Raw genomic sequence first — 22298 nt, 5'->3', positions numbered from 1 at the left:
CCGCCCTCAGTCTGGACTGACTGTGGCTCCCCAGTAGCCACATGGAGGAAGGCAAGAGGGGAAGGATTGCCAGGGCCTCCCCGCCACACGTCAGGCAACAAACACACTTTCTGCAGTTGGGCTCCAGGTAAAACCCGGTCTCCAGGCCTGAGAGACCCCCCTCCATTGGGGGAGCAGGTGAGCAGATGCCCTGGAGGAGGCCGACCCTCAGTCCACACACACACACACACACACTCCTCTTGGCTAAAGCCTCCTCAGAAGTTTCACCAAAGGATTCTAAGAAGGAACCGAGAAGGCATTTCCAACACATATTTTAAATATTTTATTTTATTTATTTATTCGTGAGAGACACACCTAGAGAGGCAGAGACACAGGCAGAGGGAGAAGCAGGCTCCATGCAGGGAGCCTGATGCAGGACTCGATCCCGGGACTGGGATCACACCCTGAGCCAAAGGTAGATGCTCAACCACTGAGCCACCCAGGGATCCCTCTAACACATATTTTAAAAAATGATTTGAAGCCCACATTATATATTTGTTAGGACTGAAGGATATGTTACGATCAGAAAGATATCAGGCAAGGGCCTTGGCGTGGAGCAGAAATGAAGTGCTGGTCCTCTCCGTGTAGCCAGATGTATTTTAAAATAGAGTTCGGAAGACAGGGCCTTTCTTTTCTTTCTTTCTTTTTGTCAAGGGCAAAGCTGTAGATTTCCAAGTAGCCAATGTCCATCCTCAAAGGAAGACCAAATGCCGCTCAGGCCTGAACGCTGTGGTCTTGTGTCCCTGAGAGGATCACTGAGCTTGGCCCATGAGGCCAGATGTGTTTATGACACAACCACCTGTCTCTCACCATCCCTCCCAGTTCACATTAGGAACTTTGTTTCCCAATACACTCTGAGGGCTGGCTACTATGTTGTCTTTGATTTATTTCACTGGTAAAGAAATTTTAAAATAAAATTGTATGTACTCTATAGGAATGAAATCACTTCTTCAACCAGAACTTGAACCATGTACCACATAACTCACAGTAAACTGAACTCTTTTTGATATATTTAGTACAATGCTTTACAGCTGGCGTAGGAGTTTACCTTCTAGAATCACCAACAAGAATGAAAACCAAGAGTGAAATTGAATCCAATACTCCTGGAGCAGAGGTGGCCAAAACTTCTTCCTAAGAAGATTACAGTACTTCTTGCTTTTGGATGAAGGTCAGGTTTTATTCTATTAGTTGTGTGCAAACATGACTCAGGTATGGTTTGCTGGAAGTGCCGCCATGCTTGAGAAACAAGTGCCCTTCAAGAAAGTTACATGTTGAGATACTTTTGCCAAGATAGGTACTACAAATACAAAGACATTTTCTCTCAGAGTGAATAAAACAGTGGGAAACCAGTAACACAAGCCTCTTTTACAGCAATGTTTAAATTCTACTGACTCTTCAAAATATTTTAGATAATTAGTAACTGGTAACCACCAACAGCTCTCACTAGGAAAGGTAAGTAGATGAAAGATAACCAGAGCTTTGGGAGATTTCAAAGGAAGAAAATAAAACTCATGCAGTGTTCTTCAAGTTATTGGTTTAGGGGCAGGCAAGAGTGACGAAGAACAGAGAAATAAGGGTTTGTAAGCATTTCTTCAGATGAAAACCCCATCTTCATCTCTGCCACTCATTCCGAGCGAAGTGTCTCTCTCAGGTGCCGGCACGTTCTGATGTCTGGATCTGAAGGTAAATCATGTTTTCTTTGGGCTTTGCTATCCTGCAGCAGCCAAAAATAAAAATGAAAGTTAAAAAAAAAAAAAAAGTCAATGTTTTGATTAAGCAACTGTTGCAGGGCGCCTGGGTGGTGCCATTGGTTAAATGTCTGACTCTTGGTTTTGGCTCAGGTCGTGATCTCAGGGTCATGGGTTCGAGCCCCAAGTCGGGCTCCTACTGAATAGGGAGTCTACTTAAGACTCTCTCTCTCTCTCTGCCCCTCCCTCCTGTTCACTTTCTCTGTTTAAAATAAATAAATCTTAAAAAAAAAACTATTGCAAAAAAGAAGAAAGAAAGAAAAAGAAACTATGGCAAAGTTGTCCATAGGAATACATTTCAAAAGGTGAAAATGAGATTAGCAAAAGAGAGAAGAGGCCAGCAGAGGAAGATTTCAAAAGATAAGCAAGTGCCTATGGACAAATTGTAATGAAACAGCTTATGATCTGGTAATCAATATTAGCTATCTGTCCGCAACTAGAAAATGTGTTTACAGTTAAAATAGAGTGTCCCTTATCAGTGCTGAGACACCCATTATTTCTCAAAGTGAAGTTTATGAAGCACTTAAATGCACTTCATTGGCAGAGTTTATTAAAAGCACAGATTCTTGGGGCACAGTTTTCGTTTACCAACTCGATAACCCTAGAAAGCCCAGGAATCTGCATTTCAGTAAGCCGCTTTTGATTCTTCTACATACTCCGTTTTGAGACTCACCGAGGAGTTTACACAATATGCGAGAAGAATGGAGAGAATTCCAGATTTATTGAACACCTACTATGTCCCAGGCAATTGTTTAGTCACTGTCACCTGCTTTATCTCATTGCATTTTCCCAGCGACCCTCCAAACTGAGTCCTACTGTAGCTACTTCTCAGGCAAGGAAGTTAACTTTCTTTAAGGTTCAACAACATCCCCAAAGTCACTGGCCAAGTGAATGACTGGCTTTGAGCCCAGGTCACTCTGACCCTACAGACTATTATCAGGGACACATGCGTCTTTCCTATGGAATTCACAGAGTGAGCCTAGACGGGGACTTGAGTGACCATCTCCTCGAACACTATTTATTCCTTTCCTTTTTTATTGCTCTAAGAGTAGAATCAGAGGGGCACCCAGGTGGCTTGGTGGTTAAGCATCCTACTCTTGATTTTGACTCAGGTCAGGATGGTGAGCTCAAGCCCCTGTTGGGCTCTGTGCTCAGCAGGGAGTCTTGAGGTTTTCTCTCTCCCTCTCCCTCTGCCCCTCTCCCCCCACTCGCTCTTGCTCTTTCTCTAAAAATATATAAAATTAAAAAATAGTAGAATCTGAGACTCCATTAAAGCACTTGTCCCCTTCACAAGAATGAAAATTTTAAGTCATTCTTCTTTGTAAAGAGTCACTAAAGAACCTAAACCAACAATTGCTAAAAGGACAGATTGATTTAAACATAGTTCCTGGGCAACCCTGGTGGCCCAGTGGTTTAGCGCCGCCTGCAGCCCAGGGTGTGATCCTGGAGACCCAGGATTGAGTCCCATGTCGGGCTCCCTGCATGGAGCCTGCTTCTCTCTCTGCCTGTTGTCTCTGCCTCTGTGTGTGTGTGTGTCTCATGAATAAATAAATAAAATATTAATAAATAAACATAGTTCCCAATGCAGAGCAGTTAGCTCCAGGGATGAGCTAGGGACTCTGTCCTTCATCAGTCAGCATCTCAGACACATGTGCTCTGTCCCACAGTTTAGAACAGATAACTGCCCAGCAAAAATCACATATTCGTGCTCTCCAATCTTTCCGTACCCAGAGCCAGTGGCTGTTTGTGTTTCTCCAGCAGCTCTGGGAGTAAGAAAACACACACACACACACACACACACACACACACACACACACATACTAATCTACAAAGCTCTCCTAATCCATTAAGACAGAGGGAGGAAATGGAGGCCCCAGAAGGCAAGTCTGGTGGGCCCCGAGCCCCAGAGCACCGTGCACTCACTTCCCAAGGTTCTCTGCATCCTCGATGGTCTCTGGCAAGGTGATCCCTTTGGTCTCAGGAAGAAGCAGCGTCATTCCCCCAGCAACCAGGCCCAACCCCGCTTCAAAGGAAACAGAATTCACAGGGAGCCTTTTAGAGCACAGCCAGTGCCACTCCTAGGATGCTGGCTGCTAACTAAAGGGCTGCTAGGTGATATACCTGGGAAGGATACTGGTTTTTAGAAGTCAGGAACATCTAGGAAAAAATTAAAGTAGTAGAATAATTGGAGAAATTTCAGAGTAAGAAAAGGGAATGTTGCCTTCATTTTACTTCCTGTATGTTCTACTGATGTTTAAGTATTAGGGGATTATTTATTATTACATATAATATATATTACATATATTATAGTTGCCACAATAAAACTATACATATTAGAGAATTATAGTATAATGATTTGTTTTATATATAATATGTTATGGTTACTATATATAAACTATGTATATACTATAGTATAGAAATTACCATACATATACTATAGTTACTGTATGTTAATATTATATTATTACATATATGGCTTGAAGCATAGATAATATATTTGTGAGCAGTATGGGCCTCTCTCGTTTCTCCCTCTCCCTCCCTCCTCCTCTCTCCTCTTCCCACTCCCTGGTGGATCTGCCTGGGGCCCAGACCCAGAAGCTCTCTGTCCACGGACAGCCGTTTTGCCTTCTGCTCAGTGGCTGAGCAGGGTCTTGGAGGTCCTGAGGTCTTGGTTTGGGGAGAGAAACAAGAGTTTCCTCCTCTGTCTCTAATCCAACTTAATCACTAACAAAGCAGATACCAAACTTTGATTCCCATTTGTCTCCTTGTGTCTGTTCTCAATTGTTAAGCAGAAAGAAGAAGGGTAATAACTTAGCATCTTCAAGCCTCCAGCAATTACATGTCAAATACACAAAAATTGGGAGTCAAGTTCATAAGAAAGCAGCAGGCTATGTCAAAATGTCTCCCAAATTCTGTCCTGTAGGATGAATTACTGGACTCTAGAGCCATCAGATATAAACCTCTGGCCTGCCTTCCAGGAATGGCATCTTCTCTTTCCCATGAAGCAAGACAGAGTGAGCCAGGAGATAACGGGAGGGGAGGCACCATCCTTCACCCCCTTCACTTGTCTTCTGTAAACTCACCGGAAGATATTATTCACTGATCAAGTCGTTATTAAACAATCATGCTGGGCTGGAAAGAAAGAATAATAAATATCCCAGGAAGTCTTACCAAACAAAGTAAGCGGCAAGCCGTGCCAAATCTCCATCAGTCTGAAGACCAGGAAGGGGGTGATGATCCCACCCAAATCACATAGGGAAGAACACACCATCACTCCAAGGTTCCTGATAAAATACAGAGAACAGAAAAGATATCTCTGTTATTCAGTTTTTTCAAATGTTAACCTTATCCTAGAGCAAGAACAGGGAGGGGAGAGAGGCTGGAGATAGAGTTAGTCACCAATGACCAATGATTTTTAATCAGCCATGCCTACATAATAGAGCCTCCATAAAACCCTAAATTGTAAGTTCAGAGAGCTTCCAGGTTGGTGAACGTATCTGTGTGCTGGGAGGGTGGCCCACCCCAAGCCATGGGAACAAAAGCTCCTGTGCTTGGGACCCTTCCATACTCATACTAAGTACCTCTCCATCTGGCTATTAGTTCATATCCTTTATTATGTCCTTTATAGCAATAAGCCAGAAAGTAAGCCAGTGTTGCTCTGAGTTCTATGAAACATGATACCAAATTATTGAATTTAAGGAGGTGGTAATGGGAATCCTGATTTATAGCCAGTGGGTCAGAAGTACAGGTGACAGCCTGAGGCTTGTGCCTGGCATCTGAGGTGGGGGCAGTGTTTTGTGGAACTGAGCCCTTAACCTGTGGGGTCTATGCTCACTCCAGGTGGTTAACATCAGAATTGAAGAGGATGCCTAGGTGGTTTCTGAAAAGTTGGAGAATTGGTTAGTGTGAGTTGTTCGTTTGTTTGTTTACATGAAGAGATAGGGAAGGGTAGAGAGAAAATATTAAGGAATGGAGAACAAAGAAAACTAGAGGGGGAAACAGAGAAATGATCTACCTGAAAGGGATCCTCTCCATGCCTGGTAATTGTCTTTGTGCTGACATCTATTCTGTCTTATATGAATAAGGCCACTTTTTTTAAAAAAAATATATTTATTTATGAGAGACAGAAAGAGAGTGAGAGAGGCAGAGACACAGGCAGAGGGAGAAGTAGGCTTCATGCAGGAGCCCGATGTTGGACTCGATCCCAGGATTCCAGGATCACACCCTGAGTCAAAGGCAGATGCTCACCCGCTAAGCCACCCAGGCGTCCCATGAATATGGCCACTTTTAATTAGTGTTTGCATGGAATATCTTTTTCCATCCTTTTAAGCTTCTACTACCTCTGTTTATAGCATCTTTTCCCATTCTTTTCCTCTTAAACAAGCTTTATCATTATATTTAGAGTGAGTTTCTTGTAGATAGTACACAGTTGGGAAAACCTTTTTGTCCTATCCAACAATCTTTGCCTTTTAACTGGGATGTTTAGAAAATTCATATTTCTTGTAACTATTGATAAGTATTACCTTGTTCAGTGCTGGATATTTCTGCATTCCTATAAATAATCTTGAGCTATGTTTTAAAAGCATGGTTAAGTAGGAACACTACACTGAGAAAAGCTTTATTCTTCAGGATATTACTTTTAAGTTTCTTCTATTATGATTATTTGCATATCTCTTACTACCTACAGTTGTAATTGTAAGAGTAGTACATTCCATTTATTTCCCAATCCTTCCCCCCAACTACCTTATCTTAGTTGGTTATATCACCTCTTAGTGTTTACCACTATGTCTTTAAAAATATTTATAACTTACTTTATCAGCTTTTAATGATATGTTTCTTCTTAGCTGGAAAAAGCATACTGAGGAAATTATATGCAAAATTATCTATCCCTGTTTAATGGAAAGATTGTAATAATAAGAGCAGATGTTGAATTTTTTTTTTCAGATGTTGAATTTTATTAAATGTTCTTTACTATCTGTAGAGATACAGTTTTAATTTATTAGCTTTTAATTTATTAGCTCTATAAAAACACTTTCAATTTATTAGCATGAATTATAGTATTAGATTTTCTAATATTGGACTATCTTTGTGTTCCTGAGTAACTCATCTTAGATATGATATATTATCATTTTAACGTCTCCACTATTCTGTTTGATAATATATTGTTTGGGATTTTAATCAATATTCACAAACAATATTTGCCTGTAGTTTCCTTATTTTCTTTATCTTTGTTGGTCTTTGATACCAATATTATGCCAACTTTATTAAAATGTTTTTTTAATCTTTCTCCTTTTTCTGTGTATAAAACAGTTTAAGTATCTTTGGAGCTTTCTATTAATTAAGTGTTTTGTAAAATCTCCCCATGAGACCTTGTGGATTTCCTCTTTATCATTGTTTAGGGACTTCCTTATCTTATTAAATACATTTTTAGCATAAATTCAACTTTGTCTGATAAGATTGTGGCCCTTGCTATATTTTTGTTTGCATTTACTGATATGCTTTCATGCATTCTTTTCTTTTCAACCTTTCCAAGGAAAAGTTGTGCATCAGCTATGCAACAAATTGTTCAGTTTTGCTTTGTAACCAACTAAAGGAGTCTCCTTTTGTCAATAGAGGAGTTGGGCCTCTTTGTGTTTATTTAAAGGTCAGAAATGCTTGCTCTTAATTCTGTCATTAGCTTTTATGTCATGCATTTGTTGTTTCTAGTGTTTTATTTTCAACATGTGTATTTTTTTTTTCTGATAATCTGGAAGGTTTATATTTTTTTTAACTTTTTTTTCCCCAATAATCTAAACCCAATGTGGGGTTTGAACTCACAATCCCGAGATCAAGAGTCATATGGCCTTCTGACTGAGCCGGCCAGGAGCCCTGGAAGGTTTGTATTTTTATTCAAATGTTACCTTTATAGCTTTATATAATACATTTTATACTCTATTTCTTTAGACAGTATTCATTAACTTCCTATTACAAACAATTATAAAATGTATATAGTTGAACTTCCTTTATCCCTTTGTGCACTGATTTTAATAAAATTGTATCACTGTTTAGTGTTTGCTTGTTCATCTTAAAATGCACCTAAAACACTATATAATCTATCAGCTGTTTAAAAAAATATTTTATTTATTTATTCATGAGAGACACAGAGAGAGAGAGAGGCAGAGACACAGGCAGAGGGAGAAGCAGGCTCCATGCAGGGAGCCCGTCGTGGGACTCGATCCCGGGTCTCCAGGATCATGCCCTGGGCCGAAGGCAGCTCTAAACCACTGAGCCACCCAGGGATGGCTCCCCCTATCAGCATATTTTAAAAAGATTGTATTTATTTGAGAGAGAGAGAGGGCACACAGGTGGGCAGGGGGAGGGGCAGAGAGAGAGGGAGAAAGAGAATCTCAGACTTCTGCTGAGCACAGAGCGGGATGCAGGGCTCGATCTCATGACCTCATGAGATCATGATGATCATGAGCAGAAATCAAGAGTCAGGGGCTCAACCGACTGGGCCACCTAGGCACGCCACATCAGCTTTTAATAATACATTTTTATCCAAGCTGGAAAAACTATACTAAGGAAACCAGTGCATTACATCACATCCAACATCCCCTCTCCCTCCCTTTTCCCTCCCTGTCTTCTAGCATTTCTTTATTAGCAGATTTATGACATTTATTGCTGTTCTGTCATCAAAATCACATTCACTTTAATCCCACATTCAGTGATTTTCAATATTATAATCAATTTGATGTTCTCCCTATAAATCTGTGACTTAAACTTTCAGCTCAGTAACTTAACTAGACTATTCTTTACCATTGTTCCTTCTGAGTTCATTTTTCCTGTTACATAAGTGCCACTTCAAATCATAGATTCAAACATTCTTTTATTTCCAGAAGTTTCTTTGAAGTTTTTTTTCTTTCCTGAAGTTTTTTTGTTTCATTATTTCAGGTATCTTCTTTGGGACATGTGCATGCAAGCATGTGTGTGTGTGTGTGTGTGTGTGTGTGTGTGTGATTTCCAAGACTTTTAAACTTTGCTTATTTCAATTTTAATTTGCAATTCATAGCCCAGCCTTGCCTTTCCCTCACTAAATCAGTTCTCCTTTGCACATGACTTTCAGATAGGTTTCCATTTCTAGCATCTTGTCCCATAGTCTCCCAAGAATTTTTATCTCTGCTTTGGATCGCTTGGCCTTCTTCACATAGGAGCAAGCACCCAGCACCTTTGACAGTTTATACTTTCACTCAGTCCCTTGGGTCCAGTGGCCATGAAAATGGGATTGTTTGGCTGAGCTATTTTAGACTCTGGGCTCAGGATGCCCAACGTTGAAGAATTTTCTCTTTAATTTGCCTTCATCTCTTTGTACACAGTCTAAGTAAACTTTTACAGATGAGAGTATAAGACAGGGCCTTGTAATGGAGGACAGGCGTGGAAGAGGAGAGTCAATCAGAGCCACCTTTGCATAATCTGGCTATCTGAGGGGCTCAGATTGCTGTGCAGGTAAGAGTTTGGGGAACTGGAATATTTCTTAGAAACCACTAGCATGATGGCTTGGGGAATAGGAAACCATAACAGACAGAAAAAAGAGTTTAAGGGAAAATACCAAATTCTAATGAAAGTCAGAACTAAAACTTTAAAAAAAGCGGTTAATCACTTTTACAATAAAAATAATCTTCATTTAAAACTAAGTGTCTGGGCATTTGGGTGGCTCAGTAGTTGAGCGTCTGCTTTTAGCTCAGGTCATGATGCTGAGGTCCTGGGATCGAGTCTTGCATCAGGCTCCCCTCAGGGAGCTTGCTTCTCCCTCTGCCTATGTCTCTGTCTCTCTCTGTGTCTCTCATGAATAAATAAATAAGATCTTTTATGAATAAACAGATAAATAAATAAATAAATAAATAGTTTCCTAAAATACAGATGGCAATAAGTACTTACAAAGATGTTCAACATTGTTAGTAATTAGTCAAATGCAAATTAAAGTCACAATGATACAACTACCTCCCAGAATGACCTGGAAAAATAAAAAACTTGACAATACCGAGTGCTGATGAGGATGTAGAGCAACTGGATCTCTCACATATGGCTGGTGGAATAAGAAACGGTACAGCCATTTTGGAAAACATTCTGAGATTTTCTTATAAATTTAAGCTCACCTCATATGAGCCACTCGTAGGTTTTTGCCCAAGAGGTTTGAAGACATATATCCACTTGAAGATTCATACCTGAGTGTTTATGAGTGGCTATATTGTAATCACTGCAAACTAGAAACAGTCAATGCCAATACACTGGCAAATGGATAAGTAAATCGTGGTACATCATTCACACATTAGAACACCATTCAGCACTCAGAAGGAACAGAGCTTGGAAGTCTGCAACCACTTGGATGGCCCCCATTGTGCTAAGTGAAAGGAGGTGAACTCAAAAGGCTACATGACATGTTGCTTCATTTACATAACAACATTCTGGAAAAGGTAAAACCAGAGGGAGAGAAATCAGAGCAGTGGGTACCAGGCGCTGGAGGTGGGGAAAGGGGAGACTGATTGCAAAGGGACGTGAGGAAGCATTTGAAAGTGATCGAAATGTCTCCATATTGATTGTGGTAGCTGGTAAATGAACACGCATATAATTAAAACTCAACAAACTGCATGTTACAGTGAATTTTGGTCTAACTCTGACTTTAAACAATAAGTCTTCTAGGCCTGGGGCGCCTGGGTGGCTCAGTCATTGGGCATCTAACTCTTGATTTCAGCTCAGGTCATGATCTCAGGGTCTCAAGATTGAGCCCCAAGCAAGGCTCTGTGCTCAAGGGGGAATCTGCTTGAGAATCATTCCCTCTCCCTCTGCCCCACCCCCTATTCATGCTCTCGCGCTCTCTCTCTCTAAAATACATAAATAAATCTTTAAAAATAAAAATAATAAGTCTTCTAGGCCTGCTGCTAAATATATTGAAATGTATTGTATCATCCCGGGAAATGCCCAGCTTTGAGGTCAGAAAGACGCCCTGCCATTTTCTGGCTGTGTGCCTCTTGCAAATTCTCTCTCCCTCTCTGAAACTCAGCTTCCTCATCTGTAAAAAGGAAATAACAACAATATTAGGGCAAAATGGAAGATTCTAGAAATGCTTTGTGTGGTCATTGTACCAAGCAGAACTCTGTTTAATCAAGTTATGTCTACAGATGTCAGTGCAGCTGCTGGATTAATGCAAGCAGTCAGAGCCGAGGGCTGGGCTGAACTCCGTCTCGCACTGCTGCCCAGGGCTCTCTCCATGCAGGTGCCTGTCTTCTTCTGCTTGCCCACTGCACGCTCTACTCTAATCTTCCCGTTTCACATTCTCTTCCATAATTAGGCACTGACCTTCTCTTTGAGGCCCACAGCCCACCTCAGTGTCCAAACGGACCAAACTTTTCGGGAGCCTTGAGGAACCGTCTTGAAATCTGGTCCTTACTGAGCCTGGCTGATGCCCAGCTGTGTCAGTGGTGACCCAACCTCCTTCCCCTCTCTCCCCCCACTTTGTGCACCCACCTGACGAACGTGGGATACAGCTCGGCGTTCACCAGGCACACCATTTGGAACACGATGGTGATTCCCATTCGGCCAACACAAGCCACTGTGATGTTTAGCCAGTGTAGATCTGGATAGGAGACACGCAGAGGTGAGGGACTCATGTGGAGACTGTGCCCACGGAGTTCCCTCCCTTGAGGAGCCACGCTAGGAAGCTTGGACTTTAGAGCTGGAAGAGCCAGAAACACTGCCTTGTTTAACCCTCTCATTCTGGAATAAGTAACTGAGGGCTGAGAGGTTCCAGAACCTGATGGTGACACAGGAGGGAGGCTCCCTTGTGCAGAGGAAAAAACAAGCATTTAGGATCTCAGCTTTGCCTCCTGTCAGCCATGCGACTTAACCTCCTTGGGCCTTGGTTTCTTCAGCTATAAAATGAGAACAATTATAGCCAACCTGTAAGCTGTTATGAGATTTTGAGATGATTTATGTCACATGTTCACATGTTCACCACGACCACTCCAGAAACGTTGGCTTTTTAATTTCTCTGCAATTGCATCGCTGCTAGACCCTGACATAGTAGGTCAACAATAAATGCAGCCACTTAGGCAGCATCCCTGAAGCTGATAGACCAGATTTCTAATCCCCAATCTAGCCTTCATTTCCAAATATATACATTTTTTTTTAAAAACAGAACACCTTTCCAGACAGTCTCAGATGTGAGTACAAGGGAAGCAAACCCTTGTCTCATCTGAGTAGAGGGCTACAGGGCTCCTGCTTGCATGGGGCTCCAGGAAGCCGTCCCCCTACTGAGGACCAATTGAAGAATTGGGCATCGTCATCTGCTCTACCTGGATTACCCCAAACACCAAAAAGCAAGTGGCTCTTGTGACATGCCAAGTGACTAATAAAGCCTGTGGGGTCGCAGAAATTATGTTGTCTTGACCCCTGTCCCCTACTGGCTGCTCATGGAAGACATGCTTCATTTTATTCCACCAGCGCGAGGCTCCTGGGAGAGAGGATGCGATGGCCTCGGGAATGAACTTACCGCCAGGTCCAACCCAGTCTCCCAGCCTCTGGTCAAGGATGGCCAATCAAGGGTGTACTTAATCAAGTACACCCCCCAGCTTCCAATAGCAAGGAGATGAGGAAGTTCACCCAGACAGACTCTCCAGGGAGGGCCTTGCATACAAACCCCGGGGTCTGTAACCTGGCAAGCTGCTCCATTGCCCTGGCTCCCTTAGCACCTCGGGCCCCACTCCCTTCAGCAGCCACACAGACCGTGGGGCACGTCCCTGCCCATAGCCCCCAGTGCTTCCCTCCCACACGGGAGAAGCAGCCCAAGGCCGCCTCCTGCTATCCCCAACCTCTGTGCCACCACTCCTGCCCCTGCTCTCCTGATTTCAGGCACAGGGATCCCAGCCGCTCCTAGAATGCTCAGCTCTACCCTTCTCTGGGATCTTCCCTCTTCTGTCCCCCTGTGTGGGAAGCACATTCTCCAGATGGTGACACTGCTTGCTCCCCTCAATCAGGTCTCCTAATGCCACCCCGACCACCACACAAAGGATTAACACCCACCAAGCTTCCCCTTCTCTTTTTCCCTCTAGACTGTAAACTCTGTGAAGCAAGAACTTTCTCCACTTTGCTCATTGCTGAGATCCAGGGCCTAGATGCGTGCTGGCCACACAGAAGGTACTTGAAATATTTCCTGGAGGAGGGAGTGTTTATCATCTAAGGTGACAAGGACTATCGATGTAAGTGGAAAGGGTAGGGGATGGGAGGAGGGCCCTGGGGGGCATGGGGGGGCTCAGGTTCTTGAGAATACAGATTTCAGGGAACTCATCCCACGATACCCTCCAGAAAAGCTAACCAAAACAACTCAACCCACAAAGGGCAGAGCACGAGCAATAAAACATTGAGAAAATAGCAAATCTGCCTTAGTGTTTATTCAACAGTCTTCCCCAAAATAACAAATATGAAAGGCAATTTGTGTACTCAGTTGAAAACCGACTCAAGTTATTCTACTTTGGATTATCTTGGGTGGTAAGAAGGATGGACTAAAGCACAGCACTCACCAAAATGTCTGGTGTCAAAAAGACTAGCAAAACCCAGTGCTGGCAAGGATGTGGAACAATTGGGGCGCTCAGGCATCATCAGTTGGAGTGTGCATTGGTCCAACCATTTTGGAAACCTGTTTGTATGGACTTAGAGCCACCCCTGACCTAGCAAATGCACTCACAGATTTGTACCCAAGGGAAATGAGAGTCTATGCCCATGAAAAGACATGTACCAGAATGTTCACTCGGCTTAGATCCCAGCAGGCAGACGCTGAAAGCCACGCAAGTGTCAATCAACAGTGGGACAGATAAGTAGCATGGGGTTCATACAGTGGAATGCTGCCCAACAATGAAAGGGAATTAACTACACTCCGGTGTGACCGCATGGACCAATCTCACAGATGGAGTGAGTGAATGAAGCCAGACAAATATATGTGCTATGGTTCCTTTTGTATGAAATTCAAGAGCTGTCAACATTGCTTTTCAGTGACAGAGGTCAGAGCTGTGGTGATCTGAGCAGGGAGGGTGAGTACAGATTGTCAAGGAACATGGGAGAGCCTTCCGGAGCATTGGAAATCTTCCATGTATCTAGGTCATGGTACCCAGATGTACACAGATACACACACGCAAAATTTCATCACCTTGTATATTGTCATCTGCTCATAGTGTGTATGTTACACCCCAATTTAAAAATTTTAAAAATTGTAAAAACCCAGTTGGAGACTAAGGTAACCTCCCTCCCGTCTTTGTCTTTGTTCTAGTTCGAGGGGAGTATCAAGGAATTGAAACAGTGTTCCCTCAGTTCGATAGTTCGATTACGGAGAAGATAGGGGAAAGGCATGACTCACCGTGTGAGATAAAAATCATGATGAAACAGGCTGTCCCCGCCACCAGATTGGACGTGGCCAACGGGCGGATGAGGCCGAAGCGGTCGATGGTGGCCAGGATGATGAAGGCCGCGGGAAATTCAACCAGAGCCGAGTAAAGGAAATCCAGGTAGAGGTTCCCACCAGTGGCGCCCACGTGCATGATGAGACCCTGGTAGAGCACGGAGCTCGTGAACCTGAGCACAAGGGAGAAGCACAGTCTCGGGTGGAGTCTCCTGTCTGCGGGATGGGAGAGAGTTTGATTCTGGCAGCGAAGACAAAGGTCCCCAAGAGCTGGAGAGCAATGTGTGTCACTCGATTTAAAATGTCCTGGAGCGGGCGGCCCGGATGGCTCAGCGGTTTAGCGCCGCCTTCAGCCCAGGGTGTGATCCTGGAGACCCAGGATCGAGTCCCACGTCGGGCTCCCTGCATGGAGCCTGCTTCTCCCTCTGCCTGTGTCTCTGTCTCTCTCTCTCTCCCCTCTCTGTGTATTCTCATGAATAAATAAATAAAATCTTTAAAAATAAAATAAAATGTCTTGGAGCGAAATGGGAAGAGGGGGTACAAAATTAGGAAGGCTGTCCTGGGGGGCCTCAGTGAGGAGCTCCTCTCAAGGTGTATGTGACATAACGACTTCCAGGATACAACCACGTGTCCTAGAGATGGCAAACGATGACCCTAATGACCCAGCGGCCACAAGGGGACACGGGCAGGAGAAGGCGCTGGTGACTGAGCAGGTTCAACAATCAGGCTGCCGTGTGAGCTGTGTGACCCCAAGGAACTTAACTGAGCCCTCGATGCCTCAGTTCCCGCATCAATAAAGGGAATTCGGTCTTCGGAGAACACTCAGACCCCCTCGCATCCGCCCAGGCATGGAGACTCAGCCAGAGTCCTCCCCGCGGAGAGCGCCTTGCGCCACCCTGACAAGGGGACAGCGGGCCTGTCCTGACCACAAACATGTAAGGCTTAGAGGCCAGCCGTCATTCAGACAGACTGTGTCTACCTCAGTGCCACCTACAGACGAGATCTGCCCTCTGCGGACTGGCGACGACAGGTGTGACAGGTGCATGGCTGAGATGGTCCTCGCCACATCTCCCTCTGCACCCCTTGCCTGCCCACAGTAAGTGCCTAGTGGCTCCTGGCACGTGGAAAGCACTCATAAAGACGGCCACTAGCGGCGTCATCATCGTCATCTTCCCAAGGTCACGTACCCAGAGCAGAGCAGAGCAGGTGCCGTCCAGAGTCTTTCCCTCCGCACAGCGGTGCCGTGTTTAACAGCTGCTCCCCTCCCCCCGGAACCCACCGCGTGACTCCTCCATCTGTATTCCAGGGGCAAGGAGCAGTGCCTCAGAATATGGCACAGAGGGGACCCCTGGGTGGCTCAGCAGCTTAGCACTGCCTTCGGCCCAGGGCGCGATCCTGGAGACCCCTGCTTCTCCCTCTGCCTCTCTCTGTGCATGTGTGTCTCCCATGAATAAATAAATAAAAATCTTAATAAAAAAAAAGAATATGGCACAGAGAGCCACGGGGGCCGACTAAGTCACTCAGGGCGAATTTAGAGTCTCACGGGGCTTTTTTTTTTAGTGACATTATAGGATTTTAGAGACTAGAAACATGTTATGATTATGTTGGTATTTACACCGCAAGAAGAGACTTTGGTTGCTAAGAAATCACTTATTCCAGCAAGTAAATTGCCTATCAGCTCCCAAACTGAGATCACAACGGATATTTCTCATTAATATACTCCCTCGTTTTATCAAGCTGCACACAGGGAAACACTGGGATGCTCTTGTGTCTAGTCCTGAATCATCCCTGATTTCCCAGACGCTCACCAGGCCCCTCCCTTGGCCCCAGTTAAATGCGAACAGTCCCATATAACTGATAATAAAGGGATGGATTGAAGAGAAAGGAGAGCACAACCTGGATTTTGCCCTTAACGCCCATGCAGGGCTGCCATCTGTTGGCAGAACCCATGAATCGCATGTTGTCCGTGGTAAAACAGCAGCCCTGGTGTTAAGCACACGCGCTCTAAGCCATTTCCTTCCACGCGTAATGTCACGTCTGCCAACACGCGTGTGAGGTGGGTCCTATCATTACCCCCACTTGCTGATGAGGATGCTGAGTCATAGAATGTGGAGCTTTCTGGAAGCTGCTTGGCCGGGAAGAGCTGGGTTGGCCTCGCGAGCAGCTGCAAGGAAGGAGGAGGTGGAGGGAAGGCCAGTAAGAGGGGTGTCTGGGGTCAGCTCCTTGTGGGCCACGGAAAGGGATTCGGTGTTCTCCTCGGGGGAGTAGGAAGCCAGTGGAGGGTGTAGACGGAGGAGTGTGGTGCTGTTTGCTCTATGAGTAGCTCCTGGGGTGCGGGGCAGCAGCGTGAAGAGAGAGGCCAGCCAGGAGGCCCCCCAGCCACACAGGCAAAAGAGCACGAAACTCACTCCGGGAACCAAGGGGGCAGGGGATGCCAAGGGCAGCTTCTGAAGACATTCTCAGATCAGAGCAGAGTTTGCGGAGGGAGTGGGTGCAGGGGTGTGAGAGCAGAGGAGCCGAAGCACCCCACGAGAGGAGTGCCCTAGGGGATGGAAGTGGGGGCAGTGAGAGGAAATAGGAGGAAGGGAGGAGGGCGACACAAGTGCACCAGGCAGCTGGGGTGTTTGCAAAGATTCCCGGGGGCCCATCATGTAGCTGGTGGCAGGACTCTGGGGCCAACATGGGGCCAGGGCAGGTGACTGCTGGGGCAAAGGGAAGGCATGGTGAGCCTGGCTGGTGTCTCCTGCACTCAGGATGGATTCCGTGGAACCGTGGTTATTCATTCAACCTTCAGCAAATATTTGCGGGGCTACCATGTGCCAGGCACCACTCTATTAGCTTAAACCCTTGGTTCTAGTAAAACCTTCGTGGAAGTGGAAATGAGTGTACCAGCAGCAGAGTGGCTCCAGCTGAGGGGGGACCCCACAGTCCAGCCACCGGGGGAGTGACTGAGGAGCCATCTTCATGCCAAGGACAAAGCCATGATGATGGGGAGCTGGACGGGTGTCCTCTGAGGGCACAGGATAGGGAGCAAGGGAGCAGCCTGCAGAAAGGAGCAGACTGGGAGAGTCCATATGTGTAGATGAGTCTCATAATCAGTGGACAATAAAGGCACAGCCCCTCTCTGACAGGGTCTCTAAAGTGCCAAGATGTGACGTAGGGATCTTCTCTTTGGAAGGGCCAGGAGCCACTGACATCTCATCCACCTTCCTCCACTAAGTCAAGATGTGCTGTTCCCAAAAGACAGATACGTGGGATCTGAGACAACCTTGGGATCCCTTCATCAGGTTTCACTCATCTTACTGCTGACATCTCACACGCAACACGCTCTTCTTGATATTTTCCCCCCTTATTCCATCCTCAAGGGAGACATAAAGATGTCTAAGAGCTCGTCGGCTGCTTGAAATTCATGTAAAAATTCCTTTTCATGCTTCTCTTTTTCCACCTGCATTGCTCCACTGTCTTTAACTCATGCCCTGGTGCTCAGGCCGGCACACTGAGTCCATCAGGGGAAGGTATAGGAAAGGCCGCTTACCACAGGTACATCAGAATAAAGGTGTGCTTCCTCAGTTGTGGCGTGCGGAACAGGTCTACAAAGGAGGGGCTCAGCTTTTCGGTGACATCCTCTTCGAGAGAGAGCATCTAGGAGGGAGTCAGAGCATCAGCTGCGGCACCGCTGTGGGGGAGCAGGAGCAGCCCTCCGAACCACCCCACCGGTTCCTGAGCTCAGCCCCATCACCCCCAAATTCCTCCAGGGCCTCCCCACTCCTCAAGGCAGCCCCAGAAGCATTTTCTAAAATCACAAACCCAACCCAAAGTTCAGTGGTGTGAGAAACCCCCTGCTGGTTTGTCACCTTTAGATCAGCAAGAGGTGATTTCCCGTTCTTTTGGGCGATGTGGCCCATTATCTTCATCACCTGAGCATTCCTCTTCTGTGACAGCAGCCATCGGGGAGACTCGGGCACGCACCTGTAGACGCAGAGCCTCACCACGGGGTGGCTTCCCCAGAGCAAGGCGGGCCTAAAGCCCGGATCAGGGAGATGCTAGCGCTCTGAGCAGCACCCCCTCCTCACAAGGGGATTGGAATTCCTCAAGCAGCTAGTGGACGAGGATCTGGGGTCGTTCTGCGCTGGCCCAGGGGACCCACGAAGGAGCTCTGTGGGTCCCTCATACCGTCAGTGCCACCTCCTAAGATCTGTGAGCAAACAAGAGGATCACTACTTTCCTACGTGGGCTTCATGTCACGGAGGGCGGGTCCCACTCTCTGCTGGCAGCTGGCAGCCTTGTCCCCCTGGAAACTTCTCGCACAGAATAGATGCTCCAGATGCCTCCCCCAACCCTTGTGCTACAGCGGGCTGTCCCCATGTAATACATGGGCTGTTGAACAAGCCTCAAAATATCTCCCAAACCAAATACACCGTATTCACTGTCTTTGAACACCAGGGAGGTAGCGTGCTGTCCACTGCAAACCGGGTAAGGACATTACGACTTGAAGGTCAGGAACGTCTGGTGTAAGGTCTTCTGAAAACACTCAGGCAAAGGCCCCCCTGCCCGACCAGCAAGACTAGCCAGCGCGTCCTTCCCACCGGAGAGCCGGGGTTTCAGCCTGATGAGGGGACAGCAGACTCACCCTGACCACCAACGTAGCCCTCATAGAGGCAAGCCCAGGTTTGGAGAGATTGGGTCTACTTCAGTGCTACCCACAGGTGAGATTTGCCCTCAGCAGAATGGTGACAAAAGTTGCAGGGATGCGATATTTCTCTTCCCGGCCCTCTCTGCACCCCTTCCCTGTCCCATAATCAAAGCTCAAAACTCATCTTTCTGGCTGCGCGTCCCTTGGGACCCTGCCAAGTGCTGACAGCCAGTAAGATTAACAGCTCACTGGGACTGGTTTGTCTCAGTGGCTTAATGTGCACATTCCCCGAGAATTTTCATTCACTTATTCATTCACTCATTCATTCATTCAACAAACACCAAATGTCTACTTTGTGGCTAGGTGGATTTTTATCTGACTCAGATCCCCCCATCTAAGGGGATACAAATTTAAAGAGGGTAGCTGCCCATGTAATGAGGGCCACCCCATAATATGAGAACATCTCAAATGGCACAAATGGTGGAAGCAGCCATGTGCCTGTGTGTGTGGCCACCGTGGCCCTTCGGGGGATGGACCATGTGGCAGCCAAGGTCACCAGGCAGTCCTAGGGGGTGAGCTGAGCGTGGTCTGGGTGGGGGGACCGAGGAGCAGGGGCCCCCTTGGAGGACCCACATACCAGTAGTAGAGCAGGAAGAGGAAGGTGGGCAGAGAGATGGCCAGCTGGAGCCACCGCCAGTGAGGGATGGCATAGGCCACCCCCGAGAGCACCACGAGCCCCACGGTGAAGGCCATCTGGTAGAGGATCGCCACCATTCGTCTGTAGCCCATGCCCACGAACTCTGTGACTGAACAGGAGAGGAGTCACTGTTGAGGCTCCCGTGGCCTCTTTCCCTCCTGGCAAGCCCCAGGCCCCAACCCTCTCCTGCCTGACCCCAGGCTCCTTCTCCTGTGCTGCTGCTGCTCCACTCACGGCTCCCTGAGATCCACCCGGCTGCTCATCCCAGCTTCTCTCCAGCTCTTCCTTTTCTAATCCACCCCCACTTGCTGTCTCTAGTGTCCTTTGGGTGCTTCAGGATTCGGTCTACCTGAGCACTGGCCAATCCCTCCTCCCCAGAGCTTTGCCCCTATAAGCTCCAGACTGAGGTGTGCTATTTCTTTTCCTTTTTTTTTCTTTTTTTTAAGATTTTATGTATTTATTCATGAGAGACACAGAGGCAGAGACACAGGAAGAGGGCGAAGAAGGCTCCCTGCAGGGAGCCCGATGTGGGACTTGATCCCAGGACCCCGGGATCACGCCCTGAACCAAAGGCAGATGCTCACTGAGCCACCCCGGTGCCCCTAGAGCTGTGCTGTTTCTCACAGCCCTGGGAGCGTGTACTAATTTAATAAGCATCGCTGGCCTCCCAGGGACCTGGCACCACTCCAGGCATTTGGAGCATGTCATCAACTTCCTGGGCAGAGTCGTGTCTTCATGACCCCACCTCCTTGCGAGAGGGTACAGAGAGCACACACGGTAAATGAGTAAATCGCATGCCAGGCTGGAATGCACTCTGTGCCAGGGGGAATGGAAAGCTAACGGGTCGGAGGGAATCCAGAGAGTCGAGGGGGAAGGGGTGGCTGGGTTTCGGACAGCAGTGCGGTGGGGCGAACGTCAAGGGTGAAGTTCCAGGCAGAGGGAAGAGAGGACCTGGCTCTCCAGAGGGTCATGCAAGGGGGAGGCAGTGCCTCGGGGAGGCCATCCTGGGGCCCCCATGGAGTCTGGCCTGTGCTGCAGGAGGTGCAGAGCCAGTGCCCCAGGTGGCAGCACACTCCATGTCTGCTGCTGAGTTAAGATTGGGGACCAGTGACAGAGGTGAAGCGACGGTGTTGGCTTGGGCCCAGCAGCGGCAGTGAAGAGAAGGTGGTCCCAGGTGTATTGTGGAAGGAAAGCCAGCAGCAGGACCCTGAGGGGCCGGAAGCAGGTGTAGGGAACTGGGGGCTCTGCTGACTGCAAAACACCTGGCCTGAGCAGCTGGGCAGAGGGGACTTTACAGACAGGGACTAGGGTAGGGGTCTGCAGGTGGAGCAGGTTTGGGGAGGGAGAGGACAAAGTCCTGGGTCCTGCCACATTGCAGGATTGGGGAGAAGAGAAGCCCCTAAAGGAGGACGACCACTGAGTCACCAGTGGAGGACCAGGTGGTGTGTGACCTGCAAACACATGGGGAAAGCCTTTGGGGGCGGCACGGCTCTCACCCACCAAGATAGATGGCCATCTGTCTTCCTCTCTCTGGCATTTGAGCTTCTCAAAGGGAGGAAGGGTGCCTCCTCTATCTTGGTACCTCCAGCCCTGCCCCACTGCCTGCCACAGAGTGACAGCAACCCCACGGGGCCCATCGCGGGGCAGGCATCGCTCGGGCCACAGCTCTGCAGTGCACCTGCCCATCAGGGCTCTGCCACCCCCCTCTGAGGGCCCCCATAAGCCCCTCTGAGCCAGGGCTTATGGGAATGGCCCAAGAGTTCATGGCCGGGCAGTGCTGGGGAGTAGATATTTGACCCCAAATTTATCGTCTTAACCACGTGTCAAATAGTGCGTATTCAACATACAGATGGCCAGTGAATATGTATTGAACTGACTACACTTAGCCAGAGCATACAGTTTCGCAAGGGAGGAACATGCTTTCTCTTGGTCCTGATGAACTACCTCTCAGAATGCCAAGACCAAAGATACCACTTTCAGAGATGGAAGGACAAAGTTGTTTCTTTTCTATTCTCTACAAATGAGCAAAAATGTGGATTATCCTCACTGCCGTCCAATGCACCCACATATGGGCTGCAGAAAGCACCGGTGGCTCTTGTACACGACTTTCTTCCAAGAGAGTGATTTTCCTTTTTTAGTCTCACCCCTCATGGAAAAATTTGAAAGGGGGAAAAAAACAGTATATAGAATTACAGTGGTTCACACCTCATTTTTTTTTTTTTAGAAAAAGATGTTTGAAAAAAAAAAAAGAAAGAAAAAGATGTTTGTCTGTTCTCTTACTCCTTCTTACAGTCTCCTCCTAATTTTTGAGTGGTTTAGACCAGTTGGGCTGTTGTATTTCTTTTCAGGAGATGCCGGTCCTTTCGTATTTAAGATGTTAAGATGCTCTCTTACCTGACTCCCCCCCCCCAGCACACTGCTGTAAATAAATCAGAATGTGGTCATGTTGTTCCCAAATAGATTAGTTGATATAGAAAGATTGATATATTTAAGTGGTTATTTAAGTGTCTCTCAAACAAAAAAGGAGGGAAGAAAGGAAGGAAGGAAGGAAGGAAGGAAGGAAGGAAGGAAGGAAGGAAGGAAAGAAGGAAGGAAAGAAGGAAGGAAGGGAGGGAGGGATAAGAAGTAGGGAGGGAGGAAGAGGGAGGGGGAAAGAGAGGGAGGAGGGAGGGAAGGGAGGAGGAGGGAGGGAGAGAAGGAAGGAAGAAAGGAAGGGAGAAGGGGGAGGGGGAGGAGGAAGGAAGGAAGGAGGGAAGG

The 22298-nt window shown here is 46.9% G+C and overlaps 1 protein-coding gene across 1 annotated transcript in view; it reads right to left on the bottom strand.

Moving 5' to 3' along the window:
* Window positions 1-309: 309 nt before the first annotated feature.
* SLC22A1 (solute carrier family 22 member 1) overlaps window positions 310-22298 on the bottom strand; it is a 30565-nt gene continuing 8576 nt past the window's right edge. The window contains exons 4-11 of the mRNA XM_025422685.3: window positions 19482-19650; window positions 18066-18180; window positions 17747-17853; window positions 14170-14384; window positions 11289-11397; window positions 4959-5071; window positions 3711-3810; window positions 310-1753 (exon numbers count right to left, since the gene is read on the bottom strand). Coding sequence (XP_025278470.1) covers window positions 1687-1753; window positions 3711-3810; window positions 4959-5071; window positions 11289-11397; window positions 14170-14384; window positions 17747-17853; window positions 18066-18180; window positions 19482-19650 — 995 coding nt within the window. The 3' untranslated portion in view covers window positions 310-1686. The remainder of the gene's footprint in view (window positions 1754-3710; window positions 3811-4958; window positions 5072-11288; window positions 11398-14169; window positions 14385-17746; window positions 17854-18065; window positions 18181-19481; window positions 19651-22298) is intronic.

The sequence above is a fragment of the Canis lupus genome, chromosome 1 (assembly GCF_003254725.2).
Source record: "Canis lupus dingo isolate Sandy chromosome 1, ASM325472v2, whole genome shotgun sequence".
NCBI lineage: Eukaryota > Metazoa > Chordata > Mammalia > Carnivora > Canidae > Canis > Canis lupus.
Note: the sequence above shows the minus strand (reverse complement) of the source record. Positions and strands in the feature narration are given on the sequence as shown.